The 22,596-nt window shown below is 45.5% G+C and overlaps 1 protein-coding gene across 1 annotated transcript in view; it reads left to right on the top strand.

Annotated features, from left to right (window-relative positions):
• The window catches only part of TMTC1 (transmembrane O-mannosyltransferase targeting cadherins 1), a 958,188-nt gene that overhangs the window by 873,800 nt on the left and 61,792 nt on the right, over window positions 1-22,596 (top strand). The window contains exons 16-18 of the mRNA XM_069228190.1: window positions 1,475-1,619; window positions 15,295-15,432; window positions 18,157-18,279. Coding sequence (XP_069084291.1) covers window positions 1,475-1,619; window positions 15,295-15,432; window positions 18,157-18,279 — 406 coding nt within the window. The remainder of the gene's footprint in view (window positions 1-1,474; window positions 1,620-15,294; window positions 15,433-18,156; window positions 18,280-22,596) is intronic.

Below are 22,596 nucleotides of genomic sequence, written 5' to 3'. Positions count from 1 at the left end.
TCCTGTGTACGCTTGAGGGCATGCGACCTCGCATCACAGAGGCATGTATCAGGTCGTATGAATGCTGTATACAGATACACTGCGCATGCTTTATCGCACGTACAGTATCTGTTTACAGCGTATCGCCTCACTAGTGCACTCCAGGAGCACTGACAGGGCAACAGCTATCAGCATTCTAGGCATACTTTGCTGGCTGGCATACCTTACTATGGCCCGGACCAAAGCAGTACCTGCCAGGGAAGACGGGGACCCCAGCCCTCGCCTTGTGCCTGCCACCCTGTGTTGTGTGTTTGCTTTCAGCTTCAATGCTGGATCCCCACATCTTCTGATCCAGCCTTGATACTGAAAGCAAACACATTGAGCCTTTCAGCACATCCTCAGGTGACATATTTCAAAATGCTGTTATATGTGATGATGTCATCAGCACATACGAGAGCACATTGAAATACGAGGGCATGATGAATGCTGTACAAAAGGGAACTTTTTTTGTATAGCGTACATCCTGAGCTCATGTATTTCTAGACGCTCTCGTTTGTGCTAAGGAAGTCATTACTGCACACTACAACACCTTGAAATATGAGAGTTCAAGATGGGCGCTGTACAAAAGGAAAGGTTTTGGTAGAGCGCACTTCCTAGGCTCATGTATTTCAAGGCACCTCACCTCTACCAAATCCCACTGGGTCACGATGGCCCCTACACTATCTCCCATGTGAAAATGGCGGATGAAATCCTAAGGACATCCCAGGAGATCCTTTTCAGACAACCACAGCCATATCCTTTGTAGGGTGGCAGTTTATCCTGGCGAAAAGACTACAAGATTGGCACTAACCTAGTTTCAAATGCAGTTCCTGACCCTATTACTTCTCCTTGTGTACATTTCAGAAAATTACTTTACCTAACCATGCTTGATGTCTGGTTGAACCTACTACCATAATATTTTATAACTTCCTAGAATATTTAGCATTGCCCATGAGCTACGCTGTGTATATATTCTCTTTTTGTCATGCATAGGTGCCTTCACGTGTGCCAATATGTAAAGGAATGGAATTTAAAATATTGATAATCATGCACCGGTTCCTACACCAGCTGTCAATGCAACTGGTATTAAAAAGGTTTAGGTGGTGTGGAACGCCCTCAGATGGACCAGGAGATCAGCCAATATGTAATTGGTGCAGATTCCCAAATCAAAGTCTCTAAGCATTTTCAGTGGCTGTGGCTGAGCTGCAGAATTCTCTCCTTCTTCATGAAATCAATCGACCATTCCTATTAAAGTTCACGAAAACATAACCCCGGCTGTACCATTGACTTAAACCTGAGAGCACGCTCGGTGTTATGTTAGCCGTCTTCCTTATTGCTTAGATACTACAATGCTAGTGCGTTTTATAAGTATGGTCACACGTAACATAACTGGATTGCACTGGTGTTATAGATAATAAATATTACAATGTTTCTTGTTTTTCACTCTGTTTCATAGAGCGCTGCAGATAACGAGAAACGCTGAGATTCTGTCACCACTTGGAGCGCTTTACTACAACACTGGACGGCACGAGGAAGCCTTACAGGTTTACAGGGAGTCAGCCGCACTTCAGCCTTCTAACAAGGAGACACGCCTGGCTTTGGTAAGCTGGCTGTCTCGGTAACTCTAGACCACATGAAAGTGATGTTGATAATAGTGAAAGCATAGTTTCAAGTGCATTTTCAATTATGATTAAAGTATAAGTAACAATATGCAACTCTCAGAATATTATAGATGATGAATCTGATTAAGAAAGGGACATTGAGAAATAGATTTAAGAAAATGAAACTTTTTGGTAAGTTTGGCAGTTTCATTTGTCCTTAAGCCATCTGTTCCTTCATGTGATTTTAAAATGGTACTTAGAAAGTTACTCTGGTTTTTAATAAAAGCCACCATAGTTCCCACCATAATCGTTTCCACCATTCACCAGCACTAAAACGGCTAGACAGGCCACCTAGTGCACACGGGACACACCTCGGCCTTCTCTGTAGAATACCCTAGCCCTATATTTGAATTTCAAAAGAACTTACTAAAGGTTCAAGAGGGATCTCGAAGGTTTGTTCAGCGTTAGCAAGTAAATCTCTCCCGCCATTAACCTCATCTCAGTCTCTCTCTGCTTTTCAAGTGCAACCCTCATGCATGATTTGGTGGTCACATGCTTAAGACCAGCTCCACCATAAGCCAAGACAGCAGCATTCATGTGACACATTGGTCCAAAATTAAGACCCTCATTATTACCCTGGCGCCCGGCGGTAATATGGTGGAACGTACTGCCAACAGGCTGGTGGTACTTTCCACCATATTATGACATTGGTGGTTTGGCTGAAGCCAAACTGCCAATGTACCACACCGACCGCCACGGTGGTAACAGCTGCCGGGCTGGAGATATCAATCTCCAGCCCGGCGGCCGTCACTGTACCGCCTGTGGGATAATGACCCCACCTACCGCCATGGTTTCCGTGGCTTCCATACCGCCATGAAAACCATGGGGGTAGGCACTATCAAAAACAGGGAATCCCTTCCCCATCACTGATAGAGGTCTTACCCACCCCCACCCCGCTCTCGAGATACCCCCCACCCCTCCCTTCCTCTCCAAAACCCCACTACATTCACATCCTCTTCACACACACACACACACACATGCATTCACAGAACACAACATACACGCACTGACACCTCAACACATGCACACACATTCAGCACGATACACCCGCATTCACACACGTACAAACATTCATACACCCCCCCTCACACACACAGCGCCCACCACCTGTCGGTGCACCCACTTACCTGTGTTCAGGTGGTCCTCCGGCAGGAGACGGGACAGGGCGCTGCTGCCTGCAGCAGCGTCCACCAGCAGAACACCGCCAGGCCGTATTATGGGCCATAATATGGCTGGAGGCGGTCTACTGGCATGGTGCTGCAGGTGGCAGCAGCGCCACCTTACCGCCATCCGCTGGCATGGCCAAGAGCTGGATTTCCGCCATCCTTCTGGCAGAAATCCGGCTGTGGTCATAATACGGCGGACGGCTGGTAGCCGCGGTGACGGTCTTTTGGCGGCCGTCACCGCTGCAGCAGACGGTTTTACCACCAATATCATAATGAGGGCCTAAGTCTTTTTGACCAAAAAAAGTTCCAAAATCACCAATGGATTGCACAGCTCATCACCTTGATGGAACATGGTGGGTACCCACATACATGCAGCCCTACTGTGTTGCTGTAGATCTCATAATGTGCACACTCCATTCATCTTGTATTGGGCGTGGACGTCACAGGTTTCAGTTTTGAGTTAACTCATGATTTGTCCCTTGTATCCCAAACCACACTAGGACACAGATACACTTAAAACTGTTTTTTTCACACTATACAAGCTGAATACTTTTACTGTAAGATAGCAAAACACCAACTTTAACCAAGCAAGGACCTCATGTGGCCATTAAACGGGTTGGAGCCAAATCATACTGAGATGTTTGGGGGCAGGTCACATACAAGTGACTCCTGTGGGGGAGGGAATGGAGAACATACCATTTAAATACTGCCCTATCTATAATAGATTCCTGTGGGTCCATGACAAAAATGCCTGTGTAGCTCATAAAACGTATCACTGAAAAAACACTATTCAGCACTGATGGGCTAGACAGTAGTCACATTACAGGAAGCTGCATCAGGGTTCTCCTGAGCTGCTTTCAAGACAGGGAACTGAAGCTATCATAGCAGCTTACTCCAATGACTGAAGGGACTGGCAATCTGGTAGTCCACAGACCCATAAAGAGGACAGTCCAGAATTTATTTCCTCAAACGACTCCAATTTTGGAGACCATTCTTCTCCTAGACCCTTAACAAACCCCGCACCCAAGACAAAGACCACACTTAGGGCTTCACACACACCTCACACAACGATCTTACCATCAGCAATCTACCTAGAACAGATCCACAGCTGCAAGCCAAAGAATGGCCCTGAAATCACTCTTCTTTGATCACTAATCCTCCTCCAGAAAGGGCTCGACAGTTGTCACCACCCACTGTTCCTCAAGCCACTGAAATCAGAAAATCACGTTTGCTGCCAGAGACTTCAAAGTAAAAGCTGGAGACAGCCTTTAGCTCAGCTCCAAGCAATCCATTCTGTGCTGAAGAAAAAGGCGGCAAGAGGAGGATTTATAATGCCCCTATCTCCAGCCACATCCTCTCATGGCCAATTGCATACCAAGAAATGCCACCTCATGTTTGAAGAGGCAATTCCCAAGGAGCTAATGGGTTAAATTATACCAAATAAGAGGCCAAAAGAAAGCACAGCACCACGTGTACCATAACCCTAAAGCTCCACATCCCCAGCTGTGCTAATTCACATCGACTATGACCATGGCCCACAGCAGGCAAACCAAACCTGTATTATGATCTACAGATGGCAGAAACAACCACTGGCGTAATTATGATGGGTACGCTTCAGATGATCCCTTTTAAAATTTTCAAAAACATATCCTGTCAAATCCTCCCAGCGCACTGACACAACTGCCTATTATTTGGTTATATGATTCGCAGACATCCACAAAGTGAAGATTCAAATAGTTGAAGATAACTTCCTTATCAAAACCCATTCTGAAACAGCAGTGTGTACAGTTTGTGGTGATGGCTAAACCATCCTCCACAAGCAGCTCAACAGACCTGTTAAAAACACAACTGTTACACCTTCGGTGGAAATAAAAATATAAACCCACTGTGCAAGACCTCATTTTAATTCACACTCATGATCGAACTGATTCCCTTGTCATTTGCAAAGCATGCAAACAGGGAATGAGGGATGCACCTGGAACTGATAGAGCAAAAAGATCACTACGGAAAGCAAGCAGAAAGCTGTAGGAGATGCCATACAATTGTGAATCACGAACTCTGTCTGCCTACTTTCCAGGTAATGACAGACTTCAGTGGGAGCAAATGGAGGAGCTTATCAGGCACCTTCCCAAGAAGGGAAAACAGTTGGGATATCAGTATTGAGTAGAGACTGATCTGGCATTGAATTGTGAATATGCGTGATGACACAATAGTACTGTTCACTTGTAGAAGATACACCCTGAAGGGTGGGTTTTCCTCCTTGGGAATGCTTCACCTATCATCACGGTCATATGGACAAATCACCTTGCACTATGCCAGTTAGGCTTTGGCGTGGACAGTGGTTTACCTTCACAAACTGTAAGTTAATATTTGATATGATTACAACATGTTTGTTCTTTTCTAGCTATTTCCACAGATTCAATGACCTGGTATTGCCCAGGTTTCCTGAGATATTATACCCCAGAATAGGGGTGATGTAAATGAGTGTGAAGGTGAGTGTGGTATGCATAATTAGTCTTATGCTCCAATTAGTAGTGAAATGATTATCATAATCTGAAACCCTGGTAATCTCATGTGCCACCTATAATGGTACCAGCTGGGTTCTGATGAAAGCCAGGACACCTTTTGGGCCACATCAAATCGGCTGAAACATGTTGGCCCAAGGATGTTGGAGTCGATAACTACTCCGTCTCACAACCCACATAGTTTTTAATTAGCCAAAGGCACCCTAAAAATTGAATTAGAAGGTTTTACCCACAGACCACTTTAAAATTTGCAGGTCCCTCCTTTTTCATTAAAATAAAGCGCTCCTCCAAAAGTTAGGTCGAGCCCACTCTGTAATATTAGATGTACCAGATGTAGGACTCAATAATGAAGCATGCCACATGAAAGTGTGGGTGAGAAGGACAATTTCCTAGAAAATAGGTCCCACTTGCCTTGTATGAAAGATAATTTTCAGAAGAAGGCCTCTTCCTAGTGATTTAGGCATAATATTGGGGAACAGCGGTGTCTTTCTGTATTCCTCGCGCCCTCCTTTTGTTGTGTGTAACAAAACAAGGACACCACTGTCCACAAACAGGGACCTCCCATACATTCCTCCAATGATTCAGTCTGTCTGTTTCACTCAAGAAAAATATAACCTTGGACCAGTTAGTACTTTTCATAAATGCTTGTGGCTATGACCTGGAGCTTCATTCCACCTGATCCAGTATACTACCCTGCTGGCAAAACCTCAGCCGAGACCACCTACGGCTGTTGCGCGAAGAAGTGCAGGTGTTTTTCCAAAAAGGAGCTATACAACCTGACATAACGTATCACCAAGGACAAGAATTCTTCCATGTAATTTTTTTATACCTAAGAGATATGGGACATTGCAGCCGATACTCAACTGCTCAGTCATTACATCAGGTCAGAGCACTGCAAGTTGACTCAAGAAAGTCACTTGTACGGAAATGCCTCTTTTTGTATTGTCACCACTAGGTTTTTCGACTGATGCTACTGTTTTTTTTACTCTGAGAATGCAATGAGCCCTGCTAACCAGACCTCAGTGCCCTGACCCCAAAACATGTGGCTGTACACAATTTGCATAGGCTACTTACCTGTACATCCATAGTTTATGGTATCCAGGGTCTGTAAGTTAGAGAGAGTCCCCCCCCACAGGGATTGCAGCATTGGCATGGGTGACAGGGGGTGACAAAAGTAAAACGAGTCTCCTGGTCTGCCATTGCAGACTGGAAGGGCAGTTTCAAACTGCTAGCCCGACTGTGCCCTTTGAAAGCCATGCCAAAATCCACTGTCACCCTGAAACATGTGTACGTCACCCCAGTGGCAGGCCTACCGAGCCCTAAGGCAGGGTGCAGCATACTTCATGCTCAGAACATGCATTTTACATGTTCTGACAGTGGAACTTTTGTTTTTACTGTGGGAAGACTTGGTCACCTTGTTGGACAGTGCAGCGTTACACGCTGATCCCTCAGCTGTCCTAACACCTTAATAGTGCTACCAAAGTTAGTACTCCAAGGTATCAAACACCTTGTTACATCAAGTTCAACATGTTTCCATGTCAAATTACTGTAACAAGTTACAGTGTGCAACTTTTACAATGTTGCCACTTGTCTTCAATTCCCTGTGCCCTTAAAGCTTGCTCATGGTGCTTGAACTCAAGACAGCTTTCTGCCCTCCTGTGTACACGTGCTAGCGACTCCCAGAAAAAGAGACAATAGGGGCCTGCATTTGAGAGAGGTGTTACCTCCCTCCTGCAGCAAGCCACATAGGTGTTGGTGCAAAAGGTGAGCTTTGGGAGAAGTGACAGCCACATAGTTTAGAAAGACTAGCTGGCATCTGGGAAGGAGGGGGAAACCTGCTGTCAAACTGGTTTTCCAGGTGTGTGTAGTCCCCTTGGTAGCCATGCCTCTGGGTTAGGCTGGGGAGCTCTGGACGCCGAGAGGGGTTCTGTCATCTTGGGAGTGGGTAGAATAGTGCATTCTGGGATAGCCAGATGCCACACTTCCAAGAAGGTGGTTATCCGGAGGGAGGGAATAACTCCACGTGACACATCAAAAGATATGTTCCATAGTATTATAGTGAATATAGGTAAATATAATTACATTAAAGCACATAACCTGCCACTATGTTAATGCACGATACCAGTGAAAATCATGCCAATCAATAATGTTTAATTCATACTGTGACAGCATATGCCAAGTAGTCAAAGGCTGAATCATAGTGAAAGGCACTAGGTAAGGAATCAACCTCTAACAATTGATGTACTAATAAGGGTAGATAGAACTACATTGACTGTAGAGGCAAACAAGACTTGAGGGGGCCCCCTGCAAAATACTTGAAGGGGTCCCCCCACGCAGGGCTGGCTTTAGCTGGTGGCACCTGGTGTCAGTCTTTTTTGGGCCCCAGGCCTCCTTCTCCACGAATTCCCTCTCTACCACTCCCCAACAGTGCCCCTCACTCCCTCTCTGACTCATTTCTTTTTCTTTTTACAGTTTTGTGCTCTGCATGGTACACGTTCTTTGCAGCAGGTACATTATCCCTCTGCACTACTTTATGAGTGAAAACTGCCACTGGACAAAATGCAGATCTCTCATCAGCAGTAACATTAATCACCAGAGTTATATCGTCATTTTTATTGTTGTCTGAACACTGCTGGGTCCACAAGCAAGTTTGCATGCATCGCCCGCACCAAAGCCAGTGCACCGCTTGTACTGCCCTAAAGCCGGCCCCGCCCCCACGCTCCAGACCCAGACAGGAGCTCTCAGGCCAGAGGCCCGTGCACAGTGCCTGGGGGTCCCCCTGGAGCTCAGCCCCCTCAGTCCCCCCCCCACTCCACAGAGGCTGCGGGGGCTATCGTTAACACCACTGATTGACTGGAAGAAGTAGTCCAATCTTGTAAAATATTCTCAAATAGAAGACACATCAAACTTGAGAAAGTTTTACTAAGGAGAAGTGTGCCAGGTTTTAAAATAAAACAAGAAGTATTAAAAGAGTTAAGGAAGGGAGAAGAAAAACTGTGCAGGGAAGTTAGAGAAATGGTCATTTATTCTATCACAAGCAAGGATTGACAATGCATAGATATCCTTCTAAAGATATCTTAAAGATCCACTAAATATCTCCCCTGTATTTTGAGTTGTTGGTATCAAACACAAGGAATATAATAGCATCAATGCAGAAACAGGCCTAACTCTGCTCCGTAGTTGTGGCTGTATTTTATTTATGTTTTTGTTTACAGATGTCCATTAGTCTTCCATTGTAAAACAGGAACATTTGACATAACCATAGACATTTCAGCCGTTGACAGTCTCCATCATGCAACTCATGAAATTACAATGCTATTGCATTTTTCTCATCTTTCTTGTTGATCATTTGGATATGTTCAGCTATTTTACCATAGCGTGTGGTAATGTTAATAATCTGGAGAAGAGGTCAGCATTTAGTGATGAGTCCCTTAATTTTATTATGATGCCATTACTCTGAAAGGGCCTATTAACATGTAGGAAGCTATTAAGGCTGTGCATTTACGATGCAGTCAACTTTCTAAGGCCCTCATAAGGTCCCTGCCTTGGAATTACTGTAACTAGGGCTCCTGGTAATTATGAGAGTGGGGAAATATTAGGGATTACATGTGTTTGGGGAATAACATGGAGGAATCTCTGTTTTGGCGCCATTTACTACATTTTGATTTCAGTTTTCAACTGTACACTTTCATGTATTGCCTTTTTGTGTTCAATGGCAATGAATGTGGTAAGAATGTGCACCGTTGTTAGTTGAATTCGTAGATAATCACTCTCCAAATTCTAAACATAATGGTGTGTCAGCTTCAAATGTGCAAAAAAACAACAGTCTAATGTGAGGAACAAGACGGCTGCCTGGGAAGACGTGTTTCCCCATAGCTCCAACAAATACCAGGACTGGGACCACTCTCGGGCACAGCCCCACCTGTGTCTGTAAAGGGGTGATTGGCCCCATAGATGTGACCCCTACTCGGGTGACAAGCTCGCCGGGACACTGTGACCTCCCAGCCGTGTGCACTGCATTACATGACTGCAACAGAGAGTGGATGGTGCAGATGCTCTGGCATGTTGTGGGTGGAATGTGCTCCCACTGCAGGTCGGACAGCACTGTGGACTTTTCAAGTCAGCCTAGATGATTGCTGGGGGGATTACCTCAAGGGTGCCCCCGCTTTCTCCCTGTAGTGAGCCGAGGGGTGATCTCCCTACAAACAGTGCATGCCAGGGGGGATGGACTGACACGACCCGGACCCTGGACCTGCTGGCGAACCACTGTTAGTCGCAGATTTTGCTTAAACCCAAAGGAGGCCTGGATACAGACTCTAAGACACGCCATACAATTGAGGAGGGGATAGCCAGGATGATGCAGGTTGTAACCCCTAACGAGGAGACTAACCTGGGGGAGCCCATGCGCCCATCGAACCTGAACATCAGAAACCTAATTCGACTGGCCATTACAGAGAAAATGGACGGGATGGCTATCACGGTGACACTGCTGCATCAAGACATGGACAAAATGAGGGAGGTGTAAAGGATTTGGACAACAGAGTGGATGGCTCAGATGAATTAGTGGGGCTCATGCTAGCCAACTGGCGGATCCGGAGTGATGTCTGCAGGCACAGAGGTCAAGCTGGTGGATTTGGAGGACTGGTCACGAAACAACAATGTGCACATTTTAGGCTTGTCTGAAGGAGCGGAGACCCCCCCATTGAAACAGTTTTTGGAAACTTGGCTATCCACAGTGCTAGCAGGGTTGGTAAGGAGGGGAAGCTGTCAGTGGATAGGACCCAGAGAACACCAGGTGGGAAACCCAAGCTGGGGTCACCACCATGCATATTAATATCCCAAATGCTGCGATATATGGATAAGATGGGTATATTAGTAGCAGTACAACAGCAGGGCAATGTGGAGTTTAATGGCAACAAAATTGCTTTCTACCCAGACTATGGGGTAGAGAGGCAAAGGTAATTCTTGAAGGTGAAACAAAAGTTAAGGGATCGGTGCTTAGCCTATGCAGTGTTGCAACTGGTGCGCCTGCTGGTGGACATGCGGTGGGAGGTGTTTTTTCAATCATGTGGAGGATGCTATGCAGTTCATTTAAACTCATTGACTGGTAATCTGTAGGGGACTGTGCATCTAACAACACAGTTATGGCAGCTTGGTGGGCGCCGCCAACACTGTTTTTGATTAAGCCAAACAGGGGTTACATTACAGCAGATTAAGTATGCTATGCAAGTCAGATACAGCTGTGGAGGTGTGTAAGTGTACTATTGCTCACGAGTATGAATGTAGGACCTGGTGTCATGGCTAACGGTGTACCCATAACGGGGTGCTGTGGGAGCACCAGGCTGGGTGAGGGGCATTTGACTGTTGTTTTGAGTGGGGGTTGGAGTTTATTCATGGCTGCAGGGGAGAGAGACAGGGGCTACACGTATCACTGTGATAAGGTGGCATGGTCAGGCCATGGAATGCAAGAGATACACACACTACACAACTGGGGGTGATAGCGTTATCTTAGAATGTTAAGGGAATACAGAACTTGGTCAAACAATAGAGAATTGGGTCATATGTGAAGAAACATCAGGCATGGATAGTGATGTTACAGGAGACACACCCACTGCAACAGGAACATGGGAAAATATGAGCCAGGTGGGGGTACAGGCTATGGTACTCATACTTTACCTCTTTGGCACACAGGGTGCTGTTGTGGGTGGATGCTGGGGTTCACCTTGAGGTGGGAGTTGAGTTGAAGGTGTTGGAAGGCCGGTGTGTAGGAGTAGTGGATCCACTGTACATCCACCGTACTGCTAAACACATATGCTCCAAACATAGATACCACAGATTTCTTTGAGGGAGTGGAGCACCTTCTGACACCTTATGCTCCCTACCATATTATCTGAATGGGCGATTGTAATTCTGTGGTGAATATAAAACCTAGACAGTTCCCAGCCTACTGCTAGACCATTAGGCCGGTCATCTAAGGTGCTACTGGAGGGGATTGATATGTTAAACCTCCTGGCGTTGTGGAGGACATAGCATGGCTCTGTTAGGGGATACTCTTTTTACTCCCCTCCCCACGGTACTTCTGTAGAATAGACTATATGTTTATCTACCCGGAACAAGTGGTGCCCTTTGGCATAGACTGGTATTTGGACCGAACTCTCTCGGACCATGCGTCTGTTGCGGTGGAATTATGAGACCAAGACTAAGTGGGACCAGTGCCACAGTAGCGTACACAACTCCAGACATTGTTAAATCAGGTGTTCAGAGATAAAATCAGAGAAGTGGTGCAGGAGTTCTTTATTATTAATAAATTGACAGTGACATTGGCCAGGGTGCTCTGGGAAGCATTCACAGTGACTATATGGGGGAAGTGCATGGCTACAACCTATGGGGTATGGAAAGCTCTAAGGCACCCAGTCTCGAAATTGGAGCAAAGGATAGAGGACATTGACAGGCAAGCACCACACACTGATGAGGTATGGAAGATGAGACATGGTCTGCAGGGGGAGTTAGATGAGGCTCGGGACACCCTTGGAAATCCTTGACTGCAAGTTGTATATAGAAATGCAACATGAACAGGGAGCTTACCTCAGTTGTCTTCTGGCCTGGCTTGTCAACAGAAAGAAGGGTGGGAATGCTGTAGTGTCCATTAAAGATGTGAATGGGTGATTGACAGCTTAGGGGGATATTTTGAACCTCTTTGCAGAATTCTACTGAGCGCTTTATGCATGAACAGGTCAGGATGACGAGGCAGGTATCACAACTGTTTTAGACGAGGCACATCTCCTTAGGGTAGATGAAGATGCGAGAGCCAAATTGAATGCTCAGCTTGATGAAACAGATATACAGTGTGCCATTAAGCATATGAACACAGGGAAGATGCCAGGGACTTATAGGCTCAGTGCAGAGTTCTACCAGACAAATGTGGACTACCTATGGGCACTGTTGCTGGCCATGTATATGAAAGTCTTTGAGATGGGTGTATTACCAGAGTCACTAAGGGAGGCCAATGCTGTAGTCCTACCTAAGCCAGGCAGGGACCCCACAGACTGTGAATCATATTGCCCTTTGTTGATAACGAATGTAGATGCACAAATCTTGGAAAAATTCTGTCACACGGTTACCAAAAGGTTGCGGAGAAGGTTATACATAAGGGGTTTGTGAAGGGCCGTACTACCACCACTAACATCAGGAAGGCATTCCTTATTATGTATCAGGCCATAAAGGGGGAAGAGCGTTGTGCGTCTGACAGTCTGGGTGCTCACAAGGCATTCAGTACTGTAAACTGGATATTCATGACGCACACACCAATAATACAATCTGGGGGCAGATGATCTGCAGTGGGTGGCAGATCGAGAGTGAAGGATGGCCACACACAGGGACTCGGACAGTTAGCCGGTGGGGAGGGGAATGGGTGCCCCCTCTCCCTGCTGATATTTGAGTTGGTTATTGAGCCCCTAGCTCAGCTCATCAGATCTAGACACAAGGGTGCTGGAATCATGATGGGAGGAAAGCAAGAGATCATCTCGTTCTATGCTGATGACATTTTGTTGACCCTGAGGAACCCAATAGGCACATGACATGCAGTATTAAACATTACAGGAGGTGCGGGTGAACTTATCTGTACTATACCCTATGCGAGTGCACTAGGCTGAAGACTCAAATTTAGCTAATATGAAGGTGCAGACAACACTGGTCAAGTACCTAGGGATATATTTAAGCTCTGACATGGCTGAGACCTGTGGCTCAAATGTGGGTGCCCTCCTGATTGGACTGTGCGCAAATGGTTGAGATTCCCAATGCCCCTCATTGGACGCATAGCCATAAGCAAAATTATCATGCTACCTCGAATATTGTATGTGCAGCAACACAATCCAATGCGTATTCCAGAGTCTTGCTTTTGCCAGTTGGATAAGTTACTCAGATTGTTGTATTGGGGCATGGAACGACATGTATTAGCTTAGAGGTCTTGAAATTCCCATGGGACTGGGGATGGCTACTGGCGCCGAACTTCAGGGCTTTCTACTGGGTGGCTCATGTTCAACACACAATACTGTGGTTTCAGGAGTTGGACACTAAGCCTGTTGCCGCGATTCTGGCCCGCCTGATCAGACCCCGGAAACTTGTTGTTGCCTTTAGCAATGCGTAGGAGCTGCACGGCTCTGCCGGAGCAAATCAGGACTCTCCTTAATATATGGGAACAACTAATGAGGTGAGAAAATAAGAAGTATATATACATGCAACAGCTGGTCTCTTGGTATTCTGTGGTTAGTCCCACGGTGCCCACTTTACTTAGTCGTAGGGGGGAGAAGGATGCCCCGGGCAGCTTGGGGGATCTGTACGAAGATGGGCAGATGGCGGGTTACGCGCCGTTTTTTAGCGCCTGCAAAAGGCAGGCGTTAAGGGACCTGTGGGCTCTGAAGGAGCCCCGAGGTGCCCCCCCATGCCCTCAGGGACACCCCCTGTCACCCATGCCCACCCCAGGAGGACACCGAAGGCTGGAGGGACCCATCCCAGGGACATTAAGGTAAGTTCAGGTAAGTGTTTTTTTTTTTTTTTTTTTTGTGGCATGGGGGCCTGATTTGTGCCCCCCTACATGCCACTATGCCCAATGACCATGCCCAGGGGACAGAAGTCCCCTGGGCATGGCCATTGGGCAAGGGGGCATGACTCCTGTCTTTGCTAAGACAGGAGTCATTTCTATGGGGGTTGGGAGTGAAAAAAAATGTCGCAAATCGGGTTGAGGCGAAAAAATTGCCTCAACCTGACTTGCCCCATTTCTTGACGCCCAAGCCCCATATCCCCCTACGCCGGCGCTGCCTGGTGTATGTTGTTTTTTTTAACGCACACCAGATGGCGCCGGCGGCTAACGCCGGCTAACGTCATTCAATAAATACGGCGCCCGCATGGTGCTTCAGAATGGCGTTAGCCGGCGCTAATTTTTTTGACGCAAAACTGCGTTAGCGCAGTTTTGCGTCAAAAAGTATAAATATGGGCCATAGTGACTAGTAGGGCAGTCCTTCCAATGCTGGTATGCTAGTGGCCAAGATGTAGATGGGCTACCATTGAAGAGTTTTCAAATACGGAGAAATACGAGTGTCTGGTTTTGGAAACCAAACATTCTCCCAACTCTGAAATGAGGTGAATGATCTGCAAGGAGGGCAGAATGGGACATCTGTCAATTTAGAGTGGATGTCCTGTTCTGCCACTAAATAATCCCCTTCGTTCCATTTATATTTTCTTAACTTCCAAGTTCTCTGTAAGAGACTCCACATCCCACCGTTTCGCCGTTTCTGGTCAGTTGTTTAAAATAAGTAAATTCATTAAAGATTGAATCCATACCACCTGCCTTTCACCATCATCTTTATTATTCACACTTCCTCCAAAACTCAAAATAAATCCTGAACTCTTCTTCCGATCCTTCTCTAGCAAGGGCTCCATTTATCTTAAATATTGTTTTGATATAAAGGGAATCATGGCTATCTGCTTCAAGCAACACAATTGAATCATTGTAAAAAAAGGTTGGATGAGAACAAGCTGGAGTCCACAGTCCACTGTCCAGATGGAATTCAGTCATTGTTTTCCATAATCATAAAATCCTTTTATCATGAACTTTAGGAGGGCAATGAAATGTGTCGAACTTACCTAAGCTCTCCTGCATTCTTCTTTTGTGATTCCCTGTGATAGAATCTGTGTTGTTAAACATTAGAAATCATTAAAACATAAATAATAAAGGACCCGTTTACAAAACACTTTCACTAATAACCTGAAGCAATCATTTTAATCCGATTTCACTTCATATCTGAACTCTTGAAATGCATGTCTTCTCTTGCAGTGCTGAGTCCCTTTTCTGCAACTTTCTCATATGTTCTAGTTATTCAGTTTCTTGTCTATAAAATCTTTATTCTCACTTGCTCTGTTTTTAAGGCCCAAGTCTTGGCCATGAGTGGTCAAACACAGGAAGCAGAACAAATGACCAATCAAATAGCAGCAGAGGCACCTGGATGTATGGAATGTTATCGACTTTTATCTGCAATCTACAGCAAGCTGGAAAATTATAATAAGGTATGGAATGTTCTGAACTTGAAATTTAAGATGATATATGCGCCATTTCATGTCGTTTGAAGAAACTTTCAATGACGGGTAACTAATGGTCTATAGGTGGCCACGCCTCTTAGCCAAAGCATACCCGTTCTGGCTACCAACATATACTTCCCAGATTCATCAAAAATACTGCTTTACAAAAAGTCAAAATGTCTTGACCAGACCAATCATTTTGATTTATATTGAATAAAAAATATTCACGAAAATCATCCTAGAACATGTGAACGCATGGGCAGAACACCATATAGGATAGTTTAAGTGGCAGCCTTTCAACCTTATACCAGATCTTGAATCTCCACCACACTGTCCCCGAATTTTTTTTAATCATAAGGATTGTTCACAGTTTTTCTGGATCTTTCACAGGCCTTCAACCTGGTACATAGTGATCCACTCTGTCTCAAATTAGAAAACATGAGCTTTGCGCCGGCCCTGCTAAGAATAATCATCATCCTCTACAGAAATCCCAGGGTCCAAATCGGGATAAGATTAAACGTAGCAAAAAGCAGCTCATTTTATAATAATAGAAGGGTCAAGCACAGATGTATCTTGACTCCACTTCTATTCAACATCTATACAAATGACATATAGAAACCAATTCTGGAGGCTTCCACAGACGTACCAACAATCTATAACTGCAGACTCTACTTCTGTTTGCTGGTGAATCTTAGCCTTCTCTTAGCACATACGGAGAGTGTCATACAACTCCCACTGGCCACAATAAAAACTGACTGTAGCAAAACCCAACTGAATATGAACTCTTTGAAATCTAAAAACGGGATCTTTGGGCCTAAGCAAAATATAGGGAACCAGACCATCGAAGTAACAAGCACATTCAGATACCTCGGCCTGCTACTGTCCAACAAGCTATCCTGGAGAAAGCATTTTGACGATGTCATAGTGCAACTAAATGCATTGTAAGGTTCGCCAAAAAGCATACATCATGGAAACAAAAAATGTAGAAAAAGCACTACAAGCCACAGTAGATGGTATTCTATGCTACAGTGCAGAAATATAGGGCGTCTGCATCAATGTTTCTGCCACAGGCCAATTAGAGTCAAAGGTAAACGGTCTGACTCCTACAATCAACAACCACAGTTACTCTGGAAACAGACCTAGGATTTGCATCCATTGAAGAGGGGCTGCAACTATCCCAGGTCAGAATGCCATCAAAAGAAATCTCAGCACCTCAAACGACTTGGAAGGAAGTAATTGAATCCAAAAACCCCATCCTCCTTCAGTTACAAAAGGCACCAACAGGCCTTAGTGTGTGCCAATTTCCTGATCTATCACCATGCCTCACCCCCTTTGAAAAAAACAAAACTAAAATGCTGCTCTCAACAGTGTCTAAAGGAAGAGAGAGCCAACAGAATCCACATGACTGCTGAACTGAAGGCAAACGTAGGACCTGATTTAGAGTTTGGCTGGTAAAATACTCCTTCAGAAACATGATAGATATCCCATCAACTGTATTACAAGTGCCATTAGCTGAAATACACTTGTAATATGGCGGATGGAAAATTTGTTATGCCATTTCTTCTTTCCAGGTTTGTACTACAGTCTGTGGCCTAATAGTGCAACTAAACAAGAGAAAATTAGAGACCCTACTAGCTCAAGGTGTTTGATGTCTCCCGAGGCTCAATTTATTATTGGTGTTGTTTGAGCATACATATATACGTGATTTAGACTTGCAGAACAAGGATATTAATTTGCATAATTTCGGTCTTCCTGAATGCTGTAAAAGTTCTAGGGTTCTAATTTTGTCTGTATAAAGCAGTCAGGCACATACAGAAGTCAAAGGCTCCAGTGTATTCTTGCTGCAAGAATAATACACCCCCTCCTGACTAGTGAATGTTGCTGCTCATATCAAGGACTCGTCAACAAAACTGAACACTTTTAAGCTGAACATTTTTTCTTGATTTTCCTGCATCTAATACTTGTGAGGATAAATAGTTTGCCGCAGTTTCGTATGTGGCTGTTAATACATCCGAAACCCTCAGTAAAATGCACTCTTCAGAAATAAAGGCTGCAATATGCAGCCCCATTGTACAAAGAAATGGTGGAGAAAACAAAGAATGCGAGAAAATAATTGAAAAGAAAAAACAGCACAGCCATGTGAAAACTATGAGATAGAAGCAAATAGAGTTAGATAGGCTACGTCATACATACAAATGAATGGCAACTGTTATTAAAGAAGACATTGCGTCAAAAAACAAACAAATTGCATTTGAAACAAACAGGTTCTAAGCGCTAGCACTGTCAAAGATAGAAATGTGAAATAAGCTACTAAAAGAAAATAAGACATAAAGAAGCAACAACTTGCTGATTTAAAAACCGAAAAAGGAGCAGAAAAGAAACAGCACTGAGCACGCAACACTGACTTACAATAAATGTAACATAAAAGAAAGGAAGGAAAGCAATGTTACATATAGCATTAGCCATTCCTTGAAAGCTCGTACATGAGGACGTACTACACAAGACTAAAGGGAGACAGCTGAAGCATATCAGAAGGATTAAAATAAAAAGCAAATGAAAGAGAATGCGTGATGGAATAGATGATCTTGCTTTCAACAAAGACATGACTGCTCTATTAGAAGCATTTGTAGTGCGGGTGTAGCTCCGCGCATCAGCTTCTTACTCTGTGATTGCTTTATACACACACTCTACATGTGTTTGTTTTTTCCTCAGGCACTCGCCGCTATAGATAATGCTCTTCAGCTAAAACCAAAGGACCCCAAAATCATTTCGGAGCTTTATTTTAGTAAAGGGAATCAGCTGCGGGAGCAAAACCTTCTTGAGGAGGCTTTTCAGGTAAGGTGATGCTTTATCGAGTGATACGTTTAGGAACTGAATTGTTGAAATATTTGTCTTTGCATCCAGCACAGGGATAATGTTCTGCAATCAATGCAAAGTGGAACTATTTGTGAAAATCCCCGCCTTTGTCTATTCGGTTCTTATCTTTAATGCTTCGGGATGTAACTGCTTACATTGAAAGCTTAGATAGGATTCCACCCTACATGTGCACACACTGAAAAATATGCAGAGTTTTGCTGATATTTTACAATTTTGTTCTTGAAACATAATATACAGGGAGTGCAGAATTATTAGGCAAGTTGTATTTTTGAGGATTAATTTTATTATTGAACAACAACCATGTTCTCAATGAACCCAAAAAACTCATTAATATCAAAGCTGAATATTTTTGGAAGTAGTTTTTAGTTTGTTTTTAGTTTTAGCTATGTTAGGGGGATATCTGTGTGTGCAGGTGACTATTACTGTGCATAATTATTAGGCAACTTAACAAAAAACAAATATATACCCATTTAAATTATTTATTATTACCAGTGAAACCAATATAACATCTCAACATTCACAAATATACATTTCTGACATTCAAAAACAAAACAAAAACAAATCAGTGACCAATATAGCCACCTTTCTTTGCAAGGACACTCAAAAGCCTGCCATCCATGGATTCTGTCAGTGTTTTGATCTGTTCACCATCAACATTGCGTGCAGCAGCAACCACAGCCTCCCAGACACTGTTCAGAGAGGTGTACTGTTTTCCCTCCTTGTAAATCTCACATTTGATGATGGACCACAGGTTCTCAATGGGGTTCAGATCAGGTGAACAAGGAGGCCATGTCATTAGATTTCCTTCTTTTATACCCTTTCTTGCCAGCCACGCTGTGGAGTACTTGGACGCGTGTGATGGAGCATTGTCCTGCATGAAAATCATGTTTTTCTTGAAGGATGCAGACTTCTTCCTGTACCACTGCTTGAAGAAGGTGTCTTCCAGGAACTGGCAGTAGGACTGGGAGTTGAGCTTGACTCCATCCTCAACCCGAAAAGGCCCCACAAGCTCATCTTTGATGATACCAGCCCAAACCAGTACTCCACCTCCACCTTGCTGGCGTCTGAGTCGGACTGGAGCTCTCTGCCCTTTACCAATCCAGCCACGGGCCCATCCATCTGGCCCATCAAGACTCACTCTCATTTCATCAGTCCATAAAACCTTAGAAAATCAGTCTTGAGATATTTCTTGGCCCAGTCTTGACGTTTCAGCTTGTGTGTCTTGTTCAGTGGTGGTCGTCTTTCAGCCTTTCTTACCTTGGCCATGTCTCTGAGTATTGCACACCTTGTGCTTTTGGGCACTCCAGTGATGTTGCAGCTCTGAAATATGGCCAAACTGGTGGCAAGTGGCATCGTGGCAGCTGCACGCTTGACTTTTCTCAGTTCATGGGCAGTTATTTTGCGCCTTGGTTTTTCCACACGCTTCTTGCGACCCTGTTGACTATTTTGAATGAAACGCTTGATTGTTCGATAATCACGCTTCAGAAGCTTTGCAATTTTAAGAGTGCTGCATCCCTCTGCAAGATATCTCACTATTTTTGACTTTTCTGAGCCTGTCAAGTCCTTCTTTTGACCCATTTTGCCAAAGGAAAGGAAGTTACCTAATAATTATGCACACCTGATATAGGGTGTTGATGTCATTAGACCACACCCCTTCTCATTACAGAGATGCACATCACCTAATATGCTTAATTGGTAGTAGGCTTTCGAGCCTATACAGCTTGGAGTAAGACAACATGCATAAAGAGGATGATGTGGTCAAAATACTCATTTGCCTAATAATTCTGCACTCCCTGTAATACATGAAGTTATCCACAACTTTTTAATTAGTATTTCTCCTACTAATAAGCCTGATGGATTCCAAATTAAATGTTTGTTAAGAGTGTGATCAATGCCATCTACCCTGGTGAAGATACCCCGGTAGTTTACTTTTTAGATGCCTTGGTTTAGATCTCGACTGGTGTAAGGAAATGCCTCCTTGGCATGGTTACCCCCTGACTTTGTGCCTTTGCTGATGCTAAGTTTTGATTTGAAAGTGTGCTGAGGCCTGCTAACCAGGCCCCAGCACCAGTGTTCTTTCCCTAACCTGTACTTTTGTTTCCACAATTGGCACACCCTGGCATCCAGGTAAGTCCCTTGTAACTGGTACCCATGGTACCAAGGGCCCTGATGCCAGGGAAGGTCTCTAAGGGATGCAGCATGTCTTATGCCACCCTGGGGACTCCTCACTCAGCACAGACACACTGCTTGCCAGCTTGTGTGTGCTAGTGAGGACAAAACAAGTAAGTCGACATGGCACTCCCCTCAGGGTGCCATGCCAACCTCACACTGCCAATGCAGTATAGATAAGTCACCCCTCTAGCAGGCCTTACAGCCCTAAGGCAGGGTGCACTATACCATAGGTGAGGGCACCAGTGTATGAGCACTGTGCCCCTACAGTGTCTAAAGCAAAACCTTAGACATTGTAAGTGCAGGATAGCCATAAGAGTATATGGTCTGGGAGTCTGTCATGCACGAACTCCACAGCACCATAATGGCTACACTGAAAACTGGGAAGTTTGGTATCAAACTTCTCAGCACAATAAATGCACACAGATGCCAGTGTACATTTTATTGTAACATACACCCCAGAGGGCACATTAGAGGTGCCCCCTGAAACTTTAACCGACTATCCGTGTAGGCTGACTGGTTTTAGCAGCCTGCCACACTAGAGAGATGTTGCTGGCCACATGGTGTGAGTGCCTTTGTCACTCTGTGGCTAGTAACAAAGCCTGTACTGGGTGGAGGTGCTTTACACCTCCCCCTGCAGGAACTGTAACACCTGGCGGTGAGCCTCAAAGGCTCACCCCCTTTGTTACAGCACCACAGGGCACTCCAGCTAGTGGAGTTGCCCGCCCCCTCCGGCCACGGACCCACTTTTGGCGGCAAGGCCGGAGGAGATAATGAGAAAAACAAGGAGGAGTCACTGGCCAGTCAGAACAGCCCCTAAGGTGTCCTGAGCTGAGGGGACTCTGACTTTTAGAAATCCTCCATCTTGCAGATGGAGGATTCCCCCAATAGGGATAGGAATGTGCCCCCCTCCCCTTGGGAGGAGGCACAAAGAGGGTGTACCCACCCTCAGAGCTAGTAGCCATTGGCTACTAACCCCCCAGACCTAAACACACCCTTAAATTTAGTATTTAAGGGCTCCCCAGAACCTAGGAACGCAGATTCCTGCAACCTAAGAAGAAAAGGACTGCTAAGCTGAAAAACCCTGCAGAGAAGACGGAGACACCAACTGCTTTGGCCCCAGCTCTACCGGCCTGTCTCCCCACTTCTAAAGACACTGCTCCAGCAACGCTTTCCCCAGGGACCAGCAACCTCTGAATCCTCAGAGGACTGCCCTGCTCTAGAAGGACCAAGAACTCCCGAGGACAGCGGCTCTGTTCACCAAAGACTGCAACTTTGAAACAAAGCAGCAACTTTGAAACAACTTGCGTTTCCCGCCGGAAGCGTGAGACTTGCTACTCTGCACCCGACGCCCCCGGCTCGACTTGTGGAGAACAATCACTTCAGGGAGGACTCCCCGGCGACTACGAGACCGTGAGTAGCCAGAGTTGCCCCCCCCTAAGTCCCCACAGCGACGCCTGCAGAGGGAATCCCGAGGCTCCCCCTGACCGCGACTGCCTGTTCCTCAGATCCCGACGCCTGGTAAAGACTCTGCACCCGCAGCCCCCAGCACCTGAAGGATCCGAACTCCAGTGCAGGAGTGACCCCCAGGAGGCCCTCTCCCTTGCCCAGGTGGTGGTTACCCCGAGGAGCCCCCCCCTTGCCTGCCTGCATCGCTGAAGAGACCCCTTGGTCTCCCATTGATTTCAATTGAAAACCCGACGCGTGTTTGCACACTGCACCCGGCCGCCCCGTGCTGCTGAGGGTGTACTTTCTGTGTGGACTTGTGTCCCCCCCGGTGCCCTACAAAACCCCCCTGGTCTGCCCTCCGAAGACGCGGGTACTTACCTGCTGGCAGACTGGAACCGGGGCACCCCCTTCTCCATTGAAGCCTATGCACTTTGGGCACCACTTTGACCTCTGCACCTGACCGGCCCTGAGCTGCTGGTGTGGTAACTTTGGGGTTGCTCTGAACCCCCAACGGTGGGCTACCTTGGACCCAAACTTGAACCCCGTAGGTGGTTTACTTACCTGCAAAAACTAACAAACTCTTACTCCCCCCAGGAACTGTTGAAAATTGCACTGTGTCTAGTTTTAAAATAGCTATATGTGATTTATGTGAAAAGT

This window comes from Pleurodeles waltl, chromosome 4_1 (genome assembly GCF_031143425.1).
Source record: "Pleurodeles waltl isolate 20211129_DDA chromosome 4_1, aPleWal1.hap1.20221129, whole genome shotgun sequence".
In the NCBI taxonomy this organism is placed as follows: Eukaryota; Metazoa; Chordata; class Amphibia; order Caudata; family Salamandridae; genus Pleurodeles; species Pleurodeles waltl.
Note: the sequence above shows the minus strand (reverse complement) of the source record. Positions and strands in the feature narration are given on the sequence as shown.